Source organism: Artibeus jamaicensis, unplaced genomic scaffold, assembly GCF_021234435.1.
Source record: "Artibeus jamaicensis isolate MK-2021 breed Jamaican fruit bat unplaced genomic scaffold, CSHL_Jam_final scaffold_916, whole genome shotgun sequence".
NCBI classification, from domain to species: Eukaryota; Metazoa; Chordata; class Mammalia; order Chiroptera; family Phyllostomidae; genus Artibeus; species Artibeus jamaicensis.
Genome location: NW_026522059.1, coordinates 33,121,500 through 33,141,982, shown reverse-complemented (window position 1 = coordinate 33,141,982; position 20,483 = coordinate 33,121,500). Strand labels below are relative to the sequence as shown.

The 20,483-nt window shown below is 34.7% G+C and overlaps 1 protein-coding gene across 10 annotated transcripts in view; it reads right to left on the bottom strand.

The window, feature by feature from the left end:
• Nucleotides 1–2,115: 2,115 nt before the first annotated feature.
• TRIQK (triple QxxK/R motif containing) overlaps nt 2,116–20,483 on the bottom strand; it is a 71,348-nt gene continuing 52,980 nt past the window's right edge. For 6 of the 10 annotated variants that reach the window (XM_037131137.2, XM_037131141.2, XM_037131138.2 and 3 more), the window contains 2 exons: nt 7,555–7,640; nt 2,117–3,221 (listed from right to left, as the gene is read on the bottom strand). In XM_037131137.2, coding sequence (XP_036987032.1) covers nt 3,108–3,221; nt 7,555–7,640 — 200 coding nt within the window. In that variant the 3' untranslated portion in view covers nt 2,117–3,107. Of the gene's footprint in view, nt 3,222–7,554; nt 7,641–20,483 lie in introns of all 10 variants that reach the window. The other 4 variants (XM_053661234.1, XM_037131145.2, XM_037131143.2 and 1 more) reach the window with 1 other exon arrangement.

The following is a 20,483-nucleotide window of genomic DNA, read 5'->3' as shown; positions in this document are numbered from 1 at the left end:
TAAGTTCCTAAAATCTGTGCTAAACCTCTCAAGGATGGAGTGTAACCAGCTCAATCACTTTTCCCCTTGCGTTTGCAAATATCCTTTTTCTTTGTAGTAATCAGCAACCTCTTCTCCTTTGTTATCTGTAAAAGGTAACCAGCTAAAGCGAACTTGTGCATAGTAAATGAGGACTATCCTTGATGTAATGTGCCCAGAAAAGCAATACAGGCCTGTCCAGGGCCCTCTCACTCAGAGAGTGGCTGCGCCGTCCCTTTTTCTACACAGGACTTCTGTAGTCCGTATGAATTTGTTCGTCGCAGCCACAACACACGGACCCCGCTGGGTGGAGTCCACATCAGTTTTTTTGTTCGTTTGTTTTAAAAGAAATTCTAGATGAGGTTATATTTCTTACATTTGCTCTCAAGTGCATTTCATTTTACATTCTTGATTTTATATGCAAAATAGGAGCCAGCAACCCTTCCAGCTTCATTCACATAGGCTATATGTTAAGTCTGCTGAGTTAGTAGCAATTTATTTGGCAGAATATGTTAACAGACTCTAACATTCTGAAAAGTCATTATACTTTTTTTGTCTTTGTCTTCTGAATTTCTCTGAGCAGTCAATTATTGGAGGGGGAAAAACATGCTTAAAATGTGTCGGGTGCCAGTCTCCGATTTATGCCAAACACCACTTACTACTCAAAAGTGTGGTCCCCTGAAACTGCAGGCTGACTATCACCTCTTCAAAGACTGAAACCAGAGTTCGGTCTGGGATTTCTCTCCAGAGGACAGCCAGCTTCTCAGTTAACGTGAGTATGAAGACTTGCACTTCACAAAAACAGTAGTACATAAACATACATTGTTTCATTTTACCTGCTACTTATTAAAATCAGAGTTTTTAGCCTTTGGGACTTAAAATTGTCTGAGGTCATTATGAATCAACCAGTTATACAAATGGACTAGCCATAGGTTCAGGGTGTCAGACAACTAAGTAATGAAACTTGACTATAGTTACACTACGCTTAGACTAATATTTTTTGCTATCAGAAGGAACATTTTAATCAAATAACTATGTTGTACACCTGAAACTAATATAATATTGTATATTAACTGTACTTTTAAAAAGAAATATTTTTCCCCAAAAGAATACCTCAAGGATAGAATAGGGTAGTGAAGTCCCCCCCGCCCAGGGTAATGAACATAAAGACATTTCCAAGAGTATCATTATCTATTTTATATACTGCGAATTCTATTACATCTCGCTTGAATTGGTATGTAATAAACAATTCGTACATATCCTCTCATTTAAATTGCCACTGAAATTAACAATGACTCTATTTAATAAGAATGTTTTTTAACACCATATGGGAGGGGAAATAACGACATGAAAACCGTTCACGTAAATGTGATAGGAGCGGGAAAAAGTATTTCTTGACATGTGGCATGTCACTCGGGAAAGGAGAAGGCCCATCATATCCAAAATGCCAGCTTGGATATTCCCCTGCCACCCACTTCACAAACAGACACACCACATGGCATTAAATGCTGTAACCTTTCCTAAAAATGCCACTTGGATTGGTCTGCGGTGGTGCGTGTGTAAGAACTCTTGGTCTGTCTCTTGAGTTTGTGATTTCAAGGGACAGAATCCAGAAAATAACACTGGCTAAATTGTGCCCTCTGATATTTGACATAAATGATTTGTGAGGATATTGGAAATTTTGGCTGTTTTTACACTGATGAATAATTATGCTACTTGAAAACATTCTGCAGAACATAATGCTACAGTCACATCAACTATTTGCACAAGTCTCGAAGAATATGGAGGGTATTTATGAAAGCTTGCCTCCCTTGGCAAGTACGGAAGCAATCTTAACATTTTATTTTCTCTTCATAAATACAATGTGTACACTATGAAACACTGTGCACATGTTTCGCACTATCCAATGCCTAGAAAACTTTATGTAAGGTAGTGGCTAACAATGCTGCGAAATATGTGTTTTTCCATTTTCTAAGCTTTATGCATTCATGGGCTCTAAAAATATGGAAAAATTCAATTACCGTAAAAATATTGAATATATGTGTCATTATATTGCAACAAATGCAAAATACCTTGCAAAAATTATGTAAACAGAAAACTGCATATGCAAGTAATATGAGACATATTTTATTCTGTTTATTTTTCATGAAAGAGTTCTACATGATTATCTGACAAGAGACAAAATGTAATTTTTAAAAACAACTTTGTACTGTTCAGCTTTAAGAGATAAACCACGAAGATTACTCTGAGGAGGTAGGACTTCTGTTATTGTTCCGGGAAGGGGACCGCACAATTACACGACAGATTGCGACATACCTCCCTAACAAGAAGAGCAAACCGATGCTGCAAGCAGCCAGAACAACATAATTAGAATAGAATTCCAAGTTTATATTAATAGAGTAATCAGTTAATTAAAATCAATATCAACTGAACTTTCTATTTACATCGGTTTAGACAGCCTAAGAGGAAAGGAACTGTGTTTTAGAGACATATGCGGCTCTTTGCGCTTCTGTCATCCAGGTGCCATTTCTGATGGAGCACATGTGCGCTGAGCAGTTGGCAGAGGAGGAAAAAGATTACTGTAGATGTATGTGCAGATAGTCTCCCTAATGATGCAAAATATGTCTGGAAAGAAAGCAGGACTTTTTCATAAAATGAAAAGTCTCCCATGACTCTCGTTCCTTCTTCAGCTTTGAGTGTGTTTTGTAAATAAGGATATATACTTTTACTTCTCATATATATGTGAACAAAAACAGATTTAGTAATCTGTAAGTGATGGAGTAATACACATAGGTTGGCTGACACATCTGAAGAATTTGGGGTGTTTTCCATTTTATCTAAATGCACAATGGTTGCCTGTCAAAGTAGAAAGATTTATAAACGTATTTGGTAGCATACATTATGCTACATTGCTAGGTTAAGGTTCTTTTCTTGACATATTATGCAACTATTTAAAAAGATATATCTGCAAACTGAAAATACCAGCAAAAAGAATTCAAGATGTTGTAGTTTCAGTATTTCGGAAAGCACTGGTCCCAAGAGGTGCTTTCATAAAATGATCTCCTCATAATGCATGGATTGCTGCTCAGCTAATCTTCGTCAGATTCCAGATCAGGGTCAACATCTGCAGTCAGTCTGAGATAAAAGAAAGCGTACACAGCCAGCAGGAGGGCCAGTATAGCTGCCAGTAGAAGGCCAACTTCCTGAGGAAGAAAAACAAAAACTGGGCTTGATGAAATGAGACTGGCTAATGTTATCAGTTTATCATTAAAACAGCCATACACCTCCACAGTCTAGAATGAACAATTTGAACCTAATAATCATATTAATTTGTAACACTCTTTGCCATTAAGAAGCTTATTTGTACTTGACAAGAGCCATTTCAAGTACATCAGTGGGCAAGTCATTTCTATTACTTTTTTTAAATTGGTGAATTACTAATAGTAAAATTAACATTTATACTTTTCAATGATTTTCTTTTTAAAATAATTTATTATTTTTAAAGATTTTGTTTATTTCTTTTTAGACGGAGGGGAAGAGAGGGAGAGGAACATCAATGTGTGGTTGCCTCTCGCACGCCCCCTACTGGGGACTTGGCCAGCAAACCAGGCATGTGCCCTGACTGGGAATTGAACCAGCGACCCTTTGGTTCGCAGGCCAGTACTCAATCCACTGAGCCACACCAGCCAGGGCTATACTTTTCAATAATTTTCATAGTTTGGATATAAAAATGTTGGGGGCAAGCAATGTAATATAGATTGTGCCTACAAAGTTTATCTATAATTTATTTGGTTTAATTTTATTTCTTGCTTCAGTAAATTCATTATTAGTTACAGCAATTGGATAAAGTTTTTTAAATGATCATTTCTTAATGAGAAGAAACTATTATAACCAGTTTCTAGATTATGCCTCTTTAAACATCTTTATTCATTATTATTTGCTGAGCCTCTAATTTTCATATTCTAAAACCTATGGTTCAGAACGTGCTGGCACGAAACTGAGCACACGGCACATGAAGCGCGCGGGGTGATTTATCACAGCTGTGAAGGGCGGGCCTGGCTGCTTCCTTTGCTGATTTAATGTGCATCATATCGATCAATTACGTTGAACTCATAGCCAAAATATTTACTACATATACAATGGCAAAATTCATATTATAGCTCAAAAATTCTATGTTTAAAATATATACACACCATCAAGGAACTTCCTCAATATTAACACAATGTTTGGCTAAACAGAAAAAAGAGTAAATAGTGCCAGTTCACTTTCCTAAAGAGCCTAATATCTCCTTCTAATTTTCATTCATTTATTATACCCTTTCCTGGCATTATTTTATGAAAAAGTAATTTATTTGCATTTACATGAATGCGTTTCACATTTCATAAGAACGCAGTATCAATAGTTCAACATATGCTGACTAAACATTGAAAACATTAAAGTGAATATGGTTTATAAGCATGAAAACCTGAAAGTTGAAATTACAAATGGATACCCTATACAGATGTAGCTCCTAATTACATTTATTTAAATTTCCAAACTATAAAAATAAATATGAATGAAAACTAGGGAGTGAAAGACTCAGTGCCAACTCTTTTTCTAAGGTTTAATATTTCAATCTAATATATCAATGTTATGACGAATGAAAGTGAATTTTTCTTTGCTGAAGTTTGTAACACGCTGGCATCTCAAAAGGGCACGGTAGACTCAAACAGGTTTCATTTATTTCCTTCCACCCACAGCTGCGCTCCCAGACCCATCTGGTTACACAGCAGCCAATTTTCAGAGGATGCAGTGAACAAGCGATACACAACTGCAGAACCCATCTGTCCTGCACAGGGACAGCAAAACTGTTCAGCAGCAGAGAGGACCGTTCACACACGTTCAATGCAAGACGAACGTTTTCCCTCTTGATTGGAGGCCGTCGTTCTCATTTCATTGATAATCACCTCTCACTGGCGCTTTTCAACAACTTGTCTTTTCAAACAACTTATTTAATTTCTGAATTAATAACAAAGGTACGAGTAAAATTTACAGACAAAATATGTTGAGGTTATGTAATGTGTTGAAAACTTTACAACACTAATAATACTATTACAAAACACTACCTCCACAGCAAAACTGAGAGCATTCTGTAATATATAATGTAATTACACAATGCAAACTTAGCTGAGGTAGGGGATCTTCAGGCCAATGACAAACATCCAAGGAAAGTCCAAGGAAATTAGTACTTCAAAGAAATACTTTCTCAACCTACTCATGATTCATAAATGACTTCGATGTGCTAAGTTCAATGTCAAGTGCTTCCATTTTATTACTGAACTCTCCTGACAACACTGTGAAGCAACGGGCATAATCACTTCACAGATTTGCCAGCGTGTGCCCAGCCAGGTTGTGGTACGAGACAAGAAGGGTTTGATCCTAGGCCTCTTTATTTTCTGTTCAGGGTTTGCATAGCTGTGACTTTTCTGTTCCATGCAGCTATTCATATTTTCTGCATATTAAAATTATTTTAAGAGCATAACTCTGATTTATTTTAAAGAACAAGTACTGAAGTAATAAAATATAATATTATGGCCATCCCATATCAACTAGGTAAGAGTCAAGTGTATTTGATGTTCATTAGTCCCTAGCTGCTTCTCTGACATTATCAATATGGATAAAATCACTCACTGGGGAAATTAAATAGCATTACATAGCAATTGCTAAAAGAAACTTCGTTATTTAAAATCCTATGCTAAAATGACAACGCAATCAAAATTTGACAGGGCAAACTAATTAGTATGCCAGATTTGAAATGTAAAACATCTCCATGGTTCTGATTTTTAAAAGTTTCCTATTATTTTAATGAGCCCTTTACGTAAACTTCAAGCAAAGTAAACAATGGTTAAAGTTAAGGCTTTTTCCCCATAGGTTCATAAGTTTAAATGTGCCAGCTTATTTTTTAAAAACTCATGTTCTGATGTCAGAAACTCTTCTATACATACTTCAAACTGTAAATGAAATCTAAGAAAAACTTCTCATAAAAACTTCACATTACTTTTAAAAAGACAAAGAATTGCACTATAAGGTAGACTTATACTGGGAACACAGCTATTTCCTTAAATTAAAACAACACCAAAAACTGTAAGACTATATAAAAAAAGAGGGTATGTATGAGGAAGTGGTATATATTTGTAGACAAATGGCTACACCGTTTTTCAAATTCTGCTTGACAGCTGTTCCTTATATTGTGCCACAAGCGAAGTTTGCCACCCCAATGTTTTTCTTAAAAAGATAACAAAAACAAAGAACAAAAGAAAACTAAAACACCACATTGGGAAAGATAAAAGTACCTGTCATATTCCTTTGGTGAAAAATGACAGATGCTCTCGTTACAAGACACGCTAACCAGGTAACTCATTGTACAATAATAAAACCAAGCACTGCTTTTAGAAAGGTCATATCACGGAAATAATTTTAAAATAAATGAAATTTCATATGAAATTAGAAGAAAACTTCAAAAGATTAATCATCTCTCTTTTCAACAAAAAAGCAATTCACTTTTTTCCCCCCATTAAAAACTGACAGCAGTAACTCAGGAGACTGCATTACAAAAACATACCGCATCACACGGCAATGGTTGATCAAAATCAACAATTAAGAGCAAAAGAAGGCAGTGTTTCATAATCATAATAGCAAATTCTGGAAGACAACCAAATATGTCATCTGGCAGCTCAACAGCTGTTACAGCTTCGTGGTAATACCTTGGCATTTGCTATCAGCTGTAACTTAGAAAAATTGATTTTTCTTGTGTGTCAGATAGAAAACCAAAATCTCCTTTTAATATTCTAATATTTAAATAAAATATAAGTACTAGTCATTAAAGTTTTACACACTAGACAGTGGAGCCACCAAATTAATTTTTCTATTTATAGTTTAATTTGACTCTAAATACTTGGCAAAGAATTGACACAGGTAATAATGGAAATGTAATTGTGTTGAATTTCATTGTACTAACACAATGGATTAATATCTACTAACATCATTCTCAGCTGCATATATCCCTCTTAAGTAGTAAAAACACTGCTTTTCTAAGAGAACAAGTATAGAACTATCATTAGAATTTTATCATGGAGAGCACTGACAACCATAATAATTCAAAGAGTAAATTTACATATATTAATAATCTAAGTATATATAATTACAAGTAAAATTTAAACAACTGTCAAATGAATTTTATTAAAAATGAGAGTTTTTGATTCAGGCCACATAAGTCAGTAAAATGCATATACAGTAGCTAGAGAAAAAATAAATTGTGATTTAAGTACAACTGGTTCTTGCAAGTGATACTGTGCTTTATGTTAAGACCTGGTCAAATCTCAGGACAGGAAGGATGTTGCCCATTAAATAAATTCATTATAAAAATCTTCGATTCTGGCATTCAACTTAGATTTTGAAATGTCATAAAACATTTAGAATTCAACATTTATGCAATCCAGTTTTAGAAAATAAAATGGCATGCATATATCAAATTTTAAAATTTTCTAGTATATGTACCTTTATTCCTATTGCTGTTTTCTTTGCTTCTGCTTTCAATTTTGTAGCTCGTAAAATAAGGTGGGCCTTTTTGTAATCCTGTTTACCTAGAAGAAGATAACTTCAGACAATGAGTTATGCTTATATGTACTTTATGTTCAACAGCCATCTGAAATGTCAAAGACTGTTTTAATAGAGTAAAACCGGCACACAAAGTTACAAAGTAGTTCCCAGTTACGGAGACCACGACCTTGTCTCCCTAAGGTCAACTTTTCTTCCTTCTCCACGTTTTCAGGAAAAAGACTGGACAGGCATTTTTGATTTGCTGTGCAGTGATTATCAAAAAAAATGACAAAAACTTTTAGAGAATAAGATGTTTAAAGTACAGACAGTAAACCTGTGGAAGCATTTGGAAACGGATATGTAAATAAATAAGTATACATAAGATTCCATTAATAGGTAAAGTTAACTTTTTCTTCATAATCTAACAGCTCATTATAAATTTATTTTATTATGGATATATTATTTAAATAATCAACTTCTGAACTATCCTCAAACTTTTCCAAATAATAATCTAAGAACGAAAAAAGAGTCTCTAAATAATTAACTTTTACTCTTTGAATTCATTGGAGAAAAGATATTATTTAGTTTGTTCTTAATAAAAGACATAATATACATGGCTTAACAAAAGATACAGGGCAGATACACTTAGATATTAGTTTTAATCTTCTCCACCACATTTCACAGGAAAAAAAATGCACAAAAATGACTTAGTATCACCAAATTTCTTTTTTTGTGTACTATCTCATGACTTCACTGAGTAATAAAAGAGCTCTTGCAGCCCGTGAAGAAAACAGACTCAACAACAACAAAAGCACTGAGCAGAATATGCACTTTGGTTAACCTCACCCTCAGCTAGGAGCTGGGTCAATGAGTCTCAGACGTAACAGTGTAACCTGTCATTCTGAGTGGGCGTCCACATTTGAGCCGCAGTTTTACATTGGCACGCAGCCCTGTTATTTCCATCTTACTGTCTCTCCTTTCGGTGGCTGGTTCCTTTCCAAAACTTCCCCCTTTACTTTAATTTCCACATCTTCCACACGCTGAAATAAATTTGAAAGCAGTTGATCTAAACTAAAATAAATCATGAAAATTCAATGTGCGATGTATTTCTTCATGTGTCTGCTAATGATTCAAATTTATGTTTAAAATTCCTAAAAAGTTTTTAAAATTAGAAATGGCAGAGAAGTGAGTCAATGGGATGGGAGTAATGAAGATATGCTATAGACGCATTCGCTAGACACATAAAAGTGTTTGTTTGGCCGGAGGTCATTTTTTTAAGAGAAAGAGTACATGCTATGTTCTAAACCACTGTTGCATAGCAGTCATTCTGGATCTATGCACGTGTGAAAGCTTAATAAATGTTATTTCATGATGCAGGTCTAATAATCCAGAAATAAGTGAATTATAAAAATGTGTATCAAATGATCTAAATTTAAATTATGGAATGAACAAAACACAGAAAAATATTACTCTGACCCATTTAAAATTAGCAACATTTAATTTCATTGGAAAAACCTTGACAAATATTCATTCTGATTTCACATCTCAATGGTCAGACCATTCACGTCATCATTCCTGCTGAGATATGAAACAGTTCAGAACCAAGAAAATGGTGGCACATCAAATGTCTCTGACACCTAGGGTTACAAAGCAAGTTTTTAATGAGAATCTACGATGAAACTGAAAGATTATAGATGTGGGGCCAAAAGTCATCCTTATTTTATCTCATATATCCCCTATAATAATACCTGGGAGCAATGGGGAAAAACAATCAAATGAAAACAGATTAACTTAACCCATATGCTTTTCATAAAACAGATTCAAATATACTTCAAAGAGTCAGTTAAAGTGAGATTTTATTACTCTACTTCACATGCCTTTAACCATTGGTTAAGTAAATATGTTCTATTTTGATACAAATCCTATAATCTCTTAGAGAATAATATTTTAGCTATATATTAAATTTGATATGAACATTTGAAACTGTGTTTTTGAGTAGTTTTAAAAATTATTGCACATCTGGTACTGCTCTAGATACTGAATGTCATTAATTTAGCATTCTCCTTGCTAACTATGATAACTGCGACTTCCGTATATCCAAAAGTATAAACTGAAAAACACCGTTTCAGCTTACTCAATGAAAACATTTATGGTGGCATCTATTAAACTCTTTATAACTAAAACCAGATCTCTCCATTATATCCAAAGAGGTGTTCCAACATTTTATTTTTTCAAAGCTTCAAGAGAGGTACCTATGTTCACCTGATTGTAAAAAAAATACAGAAGCCCCCACTTGTTGAATATTTACAGTTGGAAAAAATACACTTCTAAAATCTAGATTTTATATATAGATGATTTATTTAATACAATTGGGTCTGATTTCTGGTTGTATTAATAATGTAATAGACAAAGTTGGTATTTATTTAGCAATTGCTCATTACACTTTATATGAGGGAAAACATGGACAATTCAAGCCAAATAAACCAATTTGAGGCCTCAAGTCATCTACTTTCTCTATTCTCAATGATACTATTCATGTCATTTCTTCCCAAGGTATAATTTAAGTAACAATAGCATTTCCTCCCATATCTTCTATTGATTGATTTGTGCTTCTGTCCTCCCACATAATCCTGTAACACTTTTATTTTATTGTTTTCATTTTATAGCTTTAAAATAATTTTCAGTTACAGTTGGCATGCAATATTATATTAGTCTCAGGTAAACAAAACAGTAATTATATATTTATATACCTTATAAGGTAATCACCATGATAAGTCTAGTCCTTATCTGACACCATGCATAGAATTATATTCTAATTTTAAATTATCACAGAGTGAAATTGATATTTTTTTCTCTTTTGGTATAGAGTTCTCACTCATGTACAGGTTCATGTAACTAATACCATAATTAGGACACACACTAGTTCTATCATCATGAAAAACACTCCTGTGCTATCCTTCTGTACCCACTCCTCTTCCCACCTGTAATTCCTGGCAACCACTGATCTATTGTTCATTTCTATAGATTTGTCTTTTCAATCATGTGGCATAAAGTCTTTAAGTTTCACCCAAGTTGTATTCAATATATATAAGAAATTCATTGTTTCCTAACTGCTGAGTAGCATTCCATTTTATTAGGTCACCATAGTTCATCAATTTTCTCACTGAAACACCTTTAGGTTATGTTCAGTGTTTGGCAAGCATGACAAGAACTCCTATAAACACAGGTGTTTTTATATGAACATGTATATTCAATAATCTGAGTAGAATTGCTGAGACACGTGATAAGAATGAGGTCTGTCCAAAAAAAGTCCAGCCATTGTTAATATACTGAGAACAGTTGTGCGACATCGATGTAACCTTGCAGCCAAAGAGAGTGGACTGGAACACACATGCATGAACAATGGTGACTTCACTGTACTAATCAGGGGGGGCTGTAGACGCCACTGAGTGAGCATGTGTACCGTGTGGCTGTCACATTCAAAATGACTGAGGAAGCAGAGCAATGCATCTGCATCAAATTTTACGTTAAGCTTGAACATTCCTCTGCGAAAACTACTGGGACAATTCAGAAGGCTTTCTGGGATGAATGAATGAGTGCAGCGCAAATAGACGTGTGGCACAAATGCTTTGAAGATGATCAAGAATCTGTTGAAAGTGATCCACATTCTGGAGGGCCTACAACAAGCAGAACACCTGAGAATGTTGAATGTGTATAGGCTATACAGTCGACAAAGATCAGTGATTGACAATGCAAGAACTAGAAGCTGATCTGGGGAGTGCAAAAACTACAGTGTCCTAGATTGTGACACAGGATCTTGGCAAGACACATGTGGCAAAGTTGATTCTGTGGTTTCTGCTATCAGAGTGGAAGGAACATCATGCTGCAGTTGCTAATGACTTGATTCAAACTGCTACCAATGAGCCAGATCACCTCAAGAAGGTCACAACTGGAGATGAATCATGGGTGCCTGCTTTGAAAGGGACTGAGGCATCATTGTCCTACATACAATGTTTCTTGTATCTTGTTCAGTAAATGCCTCTATTTTTCATATTACATGGCTGGATACTTTCTGGACTGACCCTGTACATTTTCCCGGCTCTGACAGGAGTTCATAGTTCTGCCTTACCCTTCACTTCCTGCTAGCTTTCTCAAGATCAACAGGAGGAGAAATTACATTCCTTTACATCTTTCTTCGACATGGGATAGCTGTGCAGTCTCACGACTTTTGATTCCCAAAAATCTATGTAGAAGATTTTTAAATACCTTACAGACATCTCACTGACCACTCTTACCTACAGTTTTAGGTCAGCCGTATGCTAACCTCCAACTAGTAATGCTGACTCGGGTAGTTGTGGTGTTAAGTACTTGCTACTCACTGTTTATATCAAATGCCATGGGGAAAGGGCTTGTCACAAAGACTAAGCCCTAACTCAGTCAAATAAAGAGGAGGTCTGAGGATGGGGCTTTTCAGTGAGTTGCCAGATATGTCAAATAACAACAATTCCCTGGGGATAAGTTCTGGGGTAGATCCAAACCCATGATGCCTTCTCCAGTGGCTACAGGACACTGTTTTTCATAATGGCTGTAGTTGCAAAACTAAGGCAAGAAATATGGAATTAAGGCAAGTTTAAATAAAAAGCTTAATATTGTTATCAAAATTCAGTTATTTTTCTTGTATAAATATTCTCTGGCTTGTCGTAAGTCTTTTGGTATTTTCCAAGTACCTAAAAAAGTTGATTTTGACTTGTTTTGCCACTGTTCTTGTGCTTTTACAGAGGAATACCATTTTGAAGTCCTTACTTTCCATTCAAGAAGCATTTCTCTTTTTTAAAAATATAGTATTTGAAATAATTTCCTTATATACAACACATATTTAGGTAATTTTATAACATTTCAACTTTTATAAATTTTCAAGCCCTGTGTTCTTTAATAGTAGGCCATTCACGTTTTTTCCCTTTTTACTGAATTTATTGGGGTACACTGGGTAAAAAAATTATACAGTTTCACATTTCAGGTCTGAAGGGATTGACATGAAATATTTAAAGTGATGAAACCAAAGACTTACAACCAAGGCTACTTTACCCAGCAAGGCTATCATTTAAAATTGAAGCACAGATACAGAGCTTCTCATATAAGAAAGAGCCAAAGGAGTTTATCACCACCAAACCAGTAGTACAAGAAATGTTATAGGCTCTGTTGAATAACAAAAGAAGAGGATGAGGAACAGGAACACAGTTAAAAGAATAAATATGTACCTATCAATAATCACTTTCAATGGGAATGGCTTAAATGCTCCAATCAAAAGATACAGGGTAGATGAATGGATAAGAAAACAAGGCCTATTTCATATGCATGCCGTTTATAAGAAACCCACCTCTAAACCAAAGATACACACAGACTAAAAGTAAAGGGATGGAAAGATATTTCATGCAACAGGAAAGAAAAAAAGCTGGGGTAGCAGTACTTATATCTGACAAAAAAGACTTTAACACAGAGAAGACAAAGAAGACTACATAGTGATGGAGCAATCCAACAGGAGACAAGAGGTTATAACCTTGTAAACATTTATGTGCCAAACATAGGAGCATCTAAATATGTTAACTAAGCTTCACAGATATAAAGGTACAGACTGACAGTAATACGGTCATAACAGGGGATTTTAACACCTCATTGGCATTAATGGACAGAACTTCCAAACAGAAAATCAACAAGGAAACTGTGGCCTTAAATTACATACTGTATTAGATAGATTTAACAGGTATCTTCAGAGCATTTCACCTTGAAGCAGGAGAATGTACATTTTTTCAAGTGTACCTGGAACATTTTCTAGGATAAACTACAAGACACAAAAGAAGCCTCAATAAACTTAAGAAGATTGAAATCATAGCAAGCATCCTCTCTGACCATAGTGTATGAAACTAGAAATGCCTCACAAGAAGAAAACTGACAAACACACAAAGGTGTAGAGACTAAATAATATACAAAGGCATGGAGACGAAATACCATGTTACTAAACAATGAATGGGTTAATAATGAGATCAAGGAAGAAATAAAAAGATAGCTTGAAACCATTGAAAACAAGAGCACAAAAACCCAAAATCTATGGGACAAAGGCCAAGCAGTCCTAAGAATAAAATTCATAGAATTATAGGCCTACCTCAAGAAACAAGAAAAATCTCAAATAAACAATTTAACTTTACAAGGAACTTGAATTAAAAAAATGCATTAGCAAAAAAACCCAAACAAACAAAACCCCCCCAAAACCCTCAGAGACACAGAAAACGGTACCGTGATTACCAGAGGGGAAGGAGTGGGAGAGGTAGCAGAGAGGAAAAAAGGAGAGCAGTGATGGAAGGAGATGTGACTTGGGGTGGTAAACACGCAATACAATATATGATGGTCAGTATTATAGAAGCGTACACCTCAAACCTACATAATTTTATTAACCAATGTCACTTGAATAAATTCAATAAAATATTTTTTAATTAAAAAAGGGAGAAGAAATAACTCATGGATTGCTACCGAGCTCCGACACAGACTGACTGACTGGTCCTGAGCCTCCGGGACCATCAGTCCTGAGCTACCAGGCATGAGTCATGGTTCATCTAATTCAACAACTCCACATTTTAGCAGTTCATTGTTTGTAGAAGGCTCTCTATAATATGCTGCCCAAGCTGGAAGTAAACTGCCATCCTTGGAGATGATCTCCAAACAATCTAAATATAACGGAAATCTTCCCAGTAGCAAAGTCTGAGTAGTACATTTGTTATGCACTAAACCTGGAAAGAGAGGTAACCTGAAAAAGACACAATGGTAGTTTTCCTACTTAGAAGCTGAGTCTGTCACCGAGTCTGTTTGGGTTATTCATGCTTATTGGTGAACAGGCAAAATGGGGAATCAGTGTTGGCTGGAATAACTGATGCTGGTTATCAAGGGTTATGTGGTTCATTAATACCTGGTGAAGGCCAGAAGGAACATGAAAACATGTGACGGAACTCCTAAGGTAATCCCACATACCATGATTATCAATGGTAAAATTTAATAAAATTTCTCTATAACTTTCTAACTTTCTTCTAGAAGAATCACCTAGAAGAATCTAACTAGAAGAGCCTTCAGATATGAAGACTTGGGTTACCCACTAAAGACAAAAGGCTCATCAAACCAAGGTGCTTGACAGAGACACAAAGATCTAGAATGAATGTTGGAGGAGTCAGGTCATAAATTATAACCACTATGACTAGCCAGAGTACTGACAATGAAAACTGAACTGGTATTTCTGTGCTTACTCCCAGAGTGTAATGCCCATTTTTATAAACAATCAATTTCTCTGTAAAATCAGCATTATCAAATTTATAAAAATACTTCTTCCTCTTCCCTTAGGCTAGATCACATTAGAAGGAAGAAGGAAAGAGAGAGAGAGAGAGAAAGAGAGAGAGAGAGACATGGAAAGACAGACAAAATATCATTTAATATTTACTCAATATCTCAAGATCCTGGACTTAGAGAACAGCAGTCCCAGGCTTGGTTGGAAAACACCTGGATAATTATTGAGGATCTTAGATCTTCTTCATGTGTATTTTCATGATAAAAGACAGAAAATCCAAATTGAAATAGTATCAAAATGAGGGAGGGGGAGAGAGGGATGGCAAAGAAGAGAAAGAAAAAGGGGAGATTAACTATTGATAGATTCCAGGAGATAACAGTAAGACTTTGGTTATGATTGACATGAATTCACGTCTTAACTGGCTACGCGGAACTTTCTCTTTCAACCACCAGTTTCTATTTCTTATCTTACTCTGGGAGTACGGCTATTTCTGGCTCTGGCTCACATTCAGACCAAAGTGTAATAGATATACTTCCTTGGATTCACCTTAATTGATCTTATGCCCAAAACAGTTATCAAGTTTCTTCCAATTACAGAAGACTAAGGATTCACCTAGTAATATGTGTCCACTTCCCACTGCAAGCAACTTTAAACAGCCAAAGCAGTCTGTCTCCTTTTTTTCCTGTTAAACGTGGATTGAAAATACACACTTGAAAAACTCACAGTATATAATCAAGAGAATTTCCTGCTTTAAGTCTTAAACAAGGACTATGGATATCAACTAAAAGCAAAATCATAACTAAAGAGAAAACACTGATGCAAAAATAAATTCAAATTATGCCTGGATTTCTTAAAGCAAAGACAATACCATATATATTCATAATTTTTATTTATATACACTTTGCAGTCAATCTATGTAGTATCTACTTCTTAAATAATATGGAACTGGAAAGCATTATGCTCAGTGAAATAAGCCAGGGGTTGAAAGACAAATACCATATGATCTCACCTTTAACAGGAAGCTAAACAACAAAACAGACAAGCAAGCAAAATAAAAACAAATACACTGAAATAGAGAACAGAGGGACAGCGACCAGAGAGGAGAGGGGCGGGAATTTAAGGGGGAAAAATGGGAGGGATTTAGAGGAACAAGTATAAAGGACACAGGGACAATAACTAAGGGGGGTGGAAATGGGAGGGAGGTGGGGAGCACGGGGTGGGGTGGGCTGGGATGGGAGAAATAAACAGAAAACTGTACTTGAAAAATAACTAAATAAAATTTTTTAAAAAAAGTGATCCAAGCACACACAAAAAAAGCCACGTTGTTATGATTTCTAATAAGTAGATATTACCTGTGTTAAAATTTCATTTATTATTCAGTACAATTAATATATTTAACTTTAGCATGGGCACTGCTTCTATAAATAACTACAAGTAGCTATAAAAACATAAAAAACAGCACATTAATTTTTAGTTAATAAAAAATAATAAATATCTGGGAACCTTGATATTATCATTTACCATTCCTCATATAACATTAATTTAGAAATAATTCAAGTAATTTATATGCTCTACTTATTACAACATAAAAGCCTATGCTTGGGTCATGGATTATTTAATATTTCAGGCAATACTCAGTTTTACCTATGTCACTGTTTTACTGAGTTACCTTAGTTTGGTGAAAAATTAGATTACTTGACTGCTTTTGGTATTTGCTTTTTGACTCCTTATTTTGCCCAGAAATAAGACTGCATCTTTGCCCTTTGTTGATATTGCTACCAAAGTTCATTATCATGTGAATATCTGGTTATTGCTTTCTAAATGTTCACCTTTTCGAAGCCCAGTTCTTTCTGTTTCTTTCTGAACAGCAGACTTTATACTAACCACACTCATTATCATCATGTGCCAGTACAGCTCTACCTCTGCCTTTGCTGCTTTAAAAATTAATGCGCTGTTATTTTCTGAGTACTACATAAGCTGCTTATGAGTACATTATGCTATCAAGCAAGCCCATGCAGAAAAGCTTCCTAAACTGTTATTCTTTCCATGAAAATACAGCTGGTTCTGCTTCAAAGGCACATCTTTTCACCTGCAAATGGACTTGCTCCTATACTTATTCCTCAATTCATTGTCTTTTATTTGTGTCTGGAAATCTTTAATTGCCTTTAATTAGAAAAAAGTAAATTCAGTGCTTTAATCTTGCAAATACATTCAATCATAATTCTGTCTGGGATGAATACCAAGTTCTATTCACTGTCTGATCTCTGTAACAAAGATATATAATTTATTGTCCATTTATATAGACCACACCAATTAAGATACAATGGAAAAGCAAAGACATAAGAGTCAAAATATTTGAAAAGAAAAATTTGCAGTCTAAATTTAATTGCTCAAAGAAATTACTAGAAGATGAGTTATTTACAGCATGCCAAAAATACTAACAAAATTAAAATTTGGTAATCAACAGTAAAGACTTTTATGTTCCCTTCAACATTTTTAGAATAATTTCTCATCAACAGCTCCAAATGCCTCCTTTCTTCTTCTAAAACCAAAACACTATTTGGCATCTCACTTTTCTCATATTAACAAGATTATATACAAAAGGGCAGTTCAATTTGGAATATAAAGTAATTTCTCAACTGCCCTATGAATACAGTTTTTTAGTTGCTACATTAAAAACCACAAGTAACTGTAGAAAACTCATTACAAAAGCAGAGGTCAAGAGTGTTGCCTATGGAATCCTGCAGCAAACTCAGTAGCTATGGCAGTCAGTACAAAGGGTCGACTTTTTGATAACAACGAAATGAGTAAAATCACAAATGCCATGGTCACAGACAAATAATAATAAAATGTTAATCAAGTTGATAAAAAGAAAATTATTAGAAAACCAGAAGCACAATATAAAATACAGATCCGGTGGATTATTACCAACATAGCACACTTTTATAGTTAGCCAGACATACAAAATGATGTCACATACTCCCTTAAAAATAAAAAGGGGTGTTATGTGTGGAGGTAAAATTTGTAAAAAGTATTTTTCTCAAATGTATAAATATCTGGGAAGATGAGAGGAATCTGGTAAACAAAGCCTTACAAATGAAAACTTTTAAATATTATCTAATAGAGGCAACTCAAACCAAGGATAATTTTTCAGTGCTTGGAGAGAACGGTTTGATATTAATCCTACATTATAAAGGACACACCATCCCTTAACACCGCATTAAGTACTAATAAACAAGTACTATGCTTTTGGTTGCTAATAAAGATGAACACATTGCTCATGAGATACAAATTACTCTCCAAAAAATCATACTAAAAATGCTAACCAAGCAACTTACTTATGTACGCAGGGAAACATAACTAAAAAGATATTATGAAGTATATCACTTTTAGCTTGCTCCTAGCCAAAAATTTCAACAAACATTTTCTTAAATACCTGCTATTTGCAATGTATCTTTGGGGACAGAGAGATAAAACCAAAGGAAAGCAACAAAAAGTTGCTATCAAAGGAAGATTTAAAAACCTCAGAAAAGTTAAACAACATTATTTAAACACATTTTAAGGTCAGTTAAATATACTACTTATTATTTTAAGGGAAATGACTAAACATTTAAGACTAATTTAGAGTAGTTTAAACAAATGGTATATAGAATTTTATCTAAGAATTAGGGAAATTATTTTATTAATTATTTTAACAAGTGTTCATGAAATACTTTCTATCATTAGGGATAATCATTAGGAATGCAAAAATAAACTTAGGTAGAGCTTCTACCTGCAAGAAGAATGTTTCAATCTTGATAGGTAAAAATATAAATATATAAATTCACACATGCGTATATATTTAAAACAGATACAAAAAAGTGGTATGAGCAATCAGTGAAGTAAAATATTCAAAGGTCTTGCCTTGGCCATGTAGCTCAGTTGGTTAGAAAGTTGTCCTGATACACCAGGCTGTGGGTTCCATTCCCAATCAGGGCACATACAAGAATCAGCCAATGAATGTATCAATAAGTGGAACAACAAATCAGTGCTTCTCTCTCTCTCTCTCAAATCAATAAATAAAAATAAAATGAAATAAAATAAAGTATTCAAAGGACTTCCAGTCCTGAACGTATGGCAGGCTGAACTGAGACAGACCCTTTTCTGATATAAGTGCATAAAAACAGTAGGAAAATGTCTATTCTATAATGCTATAAATGTATACATTATGTTTACAGAAACACACATACATGCATGTATTTATGGTAAAAGGAAATACAGATGTTCAAATGCCAGAAACAACAACAGAATAACCTGAAATCAAGATAGCTGGATTTTTAGCTGACGGTCTGGGAGCCCCGGTGGGGAGGAGGCAGGCAGTGTGTCAGTGCTTGGCTTTAGATGTCAAGCGCATTGGCTCTTAAGGGCCAGGCATGTATAGTACCTCTGGGAGACAAGAGCTGAAACTGAGACGTGTTAAAGTTAAGGTCCTCAAAGGGCTGACCATGTCGTACAAAGAGAAGAGGAAGAGAATCTGCACTCGTTTGGTGAAATAGAAATGAGTCTTTCTGCTTCTTCTAAGCTCTGGGTATTGGAGGAAGATGTGTCTCCTGTGAGAAATACAAATCTTAAGCGTTTAGAACCAAAGCAAGGTGTGAGGTTCAAATTTCAGGAATATTAGACCGACCAATAAATCCAGAATAATCCTCCCCAAACCATAAAATCCTTACTGTCAGTAATTAAGTAGCACATGGCTCTGGAAAAAAAAATTCACAATTCAAACTGCTAGGACTCTCACAAAGGGAGAAAACAGAAAACAAAAACAAATGAACCTCTACTGAAGTTGAATGCACACACTCAGAACCCTAAAGCCCAAAGGGATTAAAAAAAAAGAAAGGAAGAAGGAAAAAATAGTATGAGGTAGAATAAGTCAATACAACTGATGAGAAAGTTGGTACTATTACAAGAAATAGCAGAAGAATCTATAATTGGAGTTTAAAATAATTAAGGGAGAAAACCAAAGAAATAGAATCAAAATGATTTTTAAATTATTCAATAGACATCTTACACATGACTAAAAGGTCACTGAAATTACACATCAATGGGTGCAAGTTAGAAAGAGCAATAAATAAATGACAGAGAGACAGAGAGCCGATTCAAGTATCAACTAGAATTATGTACCCAGCTAAATCATACTTTCAGTATGAGTACAATATAACAATACTGTCTTAGAAGTAGACACTGAGGAATTTTGATACTAATGAATACCTGCATGAAGGCAAAAGGAACAAGGAAATTCACTGGAAGGGAGATGGAAAATGTAAGAGGCAGAGGTTAGTAAAAGCAGCAAATGTAAACTTAGCTCTAAGTTATCACTGGTGATCAAAAACTTAAAAATAGTGTAATCATTGAGTGTGTGCTTTTGAAAACAAGAGAGAAATTAATAAAACAACATAACAGAAGGAGTAATCTGGTATAGTTAAAAACTTTATATTGTTTATGATAGAGGTATTGATACATTTTAAATTTCATTAAGTCAAATGTACCACATAAAATTTGAAAACATTGAGAGAAAAAACTG